Source organism: Carlito syrichta, unplaced genomic scaffold, assembly GCF_000164805.1.
Source record: "Carlito syrichta isolate Samal-C Ts95f unplaced genomic scaffold, Tarsius_syrichta-2.0.1 Scaffold130597, whole genome shotgun sequence".
In the NCBI taxonomy this organism is placed as follows: Eukaryota; Metazoa; Chordata; class Mammalia; order Primates; family Tarsiidae; genus Carlito; species Carlito syrichta.
Genome location: NW_007074693.1, coordinates 1,484 through 3,867, shown reverse-complemented (window position 1 = coordinate 3,867; position 2,384 = coordinate 1,484). Strand labels below are relative to the sequence as shown.

The window sequence follows — 2,384 nt, the reverse complement described above, 5'->3', positions numbered from 1 at the left end:
GGGGGGCAGCCACAGGTGTGGCACATACTTTCTCTTTTATGGAAACATCCGTTATTTTCTTAAGAATGGACTTTTAATGTACATTTGTTCTAAACGCTCTCTGCTGACATATCTAATTAAGAACATATAGAATTGCTCTCAGTTCTTCCAATTTTGGAGTTTCATGATCAACCTCCAAAACAATGAGTCAGTGGCCGTCAGAATTCGTGGCCGCCTACCCAGAGCTCTGTGGGAGGGCACCAACATGCAGGAGGGCATCCCTCAATGGGAGGGTGTCAACATACACTGAGGCCTGGGTCCCTGTGGACGGCCAAGTCCAAGGTCCTTGCATCTGGCAAGGTGAAGTTGCTCTTCCCAGATGGCCGACTCTTCCTGGCCTGTTCTGCGCCTACACTGGCAAGCAGTGTAGGAACCATCTTTCTCCAGGTGCAGCAGCCCCTCGGAAGATCTGCCCCATCTTGGGTGCTGATGTGCTGTGTCCTCGTAAGCTGGTCTCCCCATAAGCTAGTCTCCCCAGATGCTCTTGTCATAAGGGCGCCCGGTTCCTGGACCTACCTTCAGAACTCCCCTGCTTGCTCCTTCACCCTGAAGATAAGGCCACCGGTGGGATAGAGACAGTAGCGCTTGGCTTGCAGCCCTTCTGGAACCTCTGTCTTCACGTGGACACCTCACCCCCATGTCTGCCTGGCTGGACTCCAGACCATCTCCTTGGGGCCTTGCACAGAAGGCCCAAAGTTCTCCCCTGCTGTGATCCCAAAAGGGACATTGTGTTGAGCTGTGTCTTTTCTCCGAGTGAAAACTTCTTCCTGACAAATACCCATGTCTCTTTCATGGCTGCTCTTTTATCAGAACCCAAGGAGCTGCAGCAGGACACAGCAGTGTTCAGGGTGAAATGTCCACATTTGCAAATTCCAGGTCCCTCAGCGAGCAATGCCATTCTGCCACCTGGGCCTGAGGCTCTGCGTCATCACCGTACGTGAACACACCAGGAACCTGATCCTGTGGCGGGTGGCTCCCAGGGGAGTGGGGCGAGGACAGTGGGTCCTCACATGCTTCAGTGTCTGGGGCATTTTCCAGTTGAGTCTTGTATAATCCAGAGATGAGCAGGGTTTCAGACCGGCCTTCCAGAGGCTCACATTGCCCTAGAAAACTCTGGGAGGGGTTGTGGTCCTCAAGGCTTGCTGTGGCCGCTGCACCATCCCTGCCCTCCCCTGAGTGCTGGTCCTGCAGGGGCTCCCCAGCTCCCCAGTCATCCCCACCAAGGACCTCGTCCTCAGCCAGAGCCCCAGCATCCTCAGAGCCCGTGGAGCTCAGCGTGAACAGGGATCCCTCATCAGAGTCGACATCACTCTCCAGCGTGGGACCGACAGCAGCCCATGGGACAGCCAGGACACTGCCCTGTCCTGGGGTGATGGCCAGTGGGCCCATGTCTCTGGGCTCACTGTGCGGGCCTGCACTGGGGCAGGCTGAAGGCTCATGCCAGTGACTGGAAGTGGTCCCAGGTATGTCCCTGGGAAGATTCCCCTGCGGGTCTGTGGCTTCTGGGGGTGACTGCTCAGCGCCCCCTCCCTCCCAGCTCTCCCCAGGTCTCAGCACCTCTGTATATGTCAACCTTCTAGAAAGAGAAGCTGCCATCTGTTTGATGAGGGCCGGGGCATATTCACTGGGCTCACTGCGGGCTGAGTAGGAGTCTGTCTCCACTGAGCCAGTCACAGAGGAGATGCCCACAGAGCATGCATTGAGAGGACCATCTGGGGCCACCATTTCATGAGTTTCTTCTCCGAGATTTTTACTGCTGTAGATGTGGTCCTCTGCGGCTGACTGGGGCTCCTGGCTTCTGGTATCTGGGTGTCCACAGAGGACGGAGTGGGCTACACTGTCCCTTCTGCCTCCTGTCCTGGGGTCGGCCACCCATGGGTTTGAGCTCTGCTGACCATCAATCTTGATTCTGTGCATGTCCAGGGCTCTGTGGGGATGGACAGTGGTGTGTGGGCTCGGCTCCGTCACCTGGAAAGGGCCCCGGTTCTCATAGATGTTCAGATCAGGGGAGGCTTGGCCCAGGTGGGTCCTCGGTAGGCCGGCAGGTCTTGCAGCCTCCACATCGTCATAGAAGCCCTCATTGGAGTACGCGGCGTCTGTGCCAGGGCGCCTGGCCCGGCACCTTTGCCACAGCCTGTCCACATAAGGCCTGGTGAGAGCCCCCAGGCAGAAAGCCACCAGGAACGTGATAAACACTGACAGGCAGACGGCCAGGGCCAGGTTCTGGGGTGCAGCCCCTTCCCTGCTGGTGGCGGGTGCTACCCGGGCCTTCCGAGCCCTGCCTGGAGGCCAGAGGCCAGAGCTGGCCCCAGCCTTCCTCCCTGGAAGGTCCAGGCCCCGGCGCC

General features: G+C 58.0%; 1 protein-coding gene across 1 annotated transcript; it reads right to left on the bottom strand.

Moving 5' to 3' along the window:
- Nucleotides 1–882: 882 nt before the first annotated feature.
- LRRC66 (leucine rich repeat containing 66) lies at nt 883–2,321 on the bottom strand (the record flags this gene model as incomplete). The annotated part of the gene is made up of 1 exon (XM_008049147.1): nt 883–2,321. A coding segment is annotated over one exon (1,439 nt), but the record flags the coding sequence as incomplete, so codon positions are not given.
- Nucleotides 2,322–2,384: the final 63 nt, after the last annotated feature.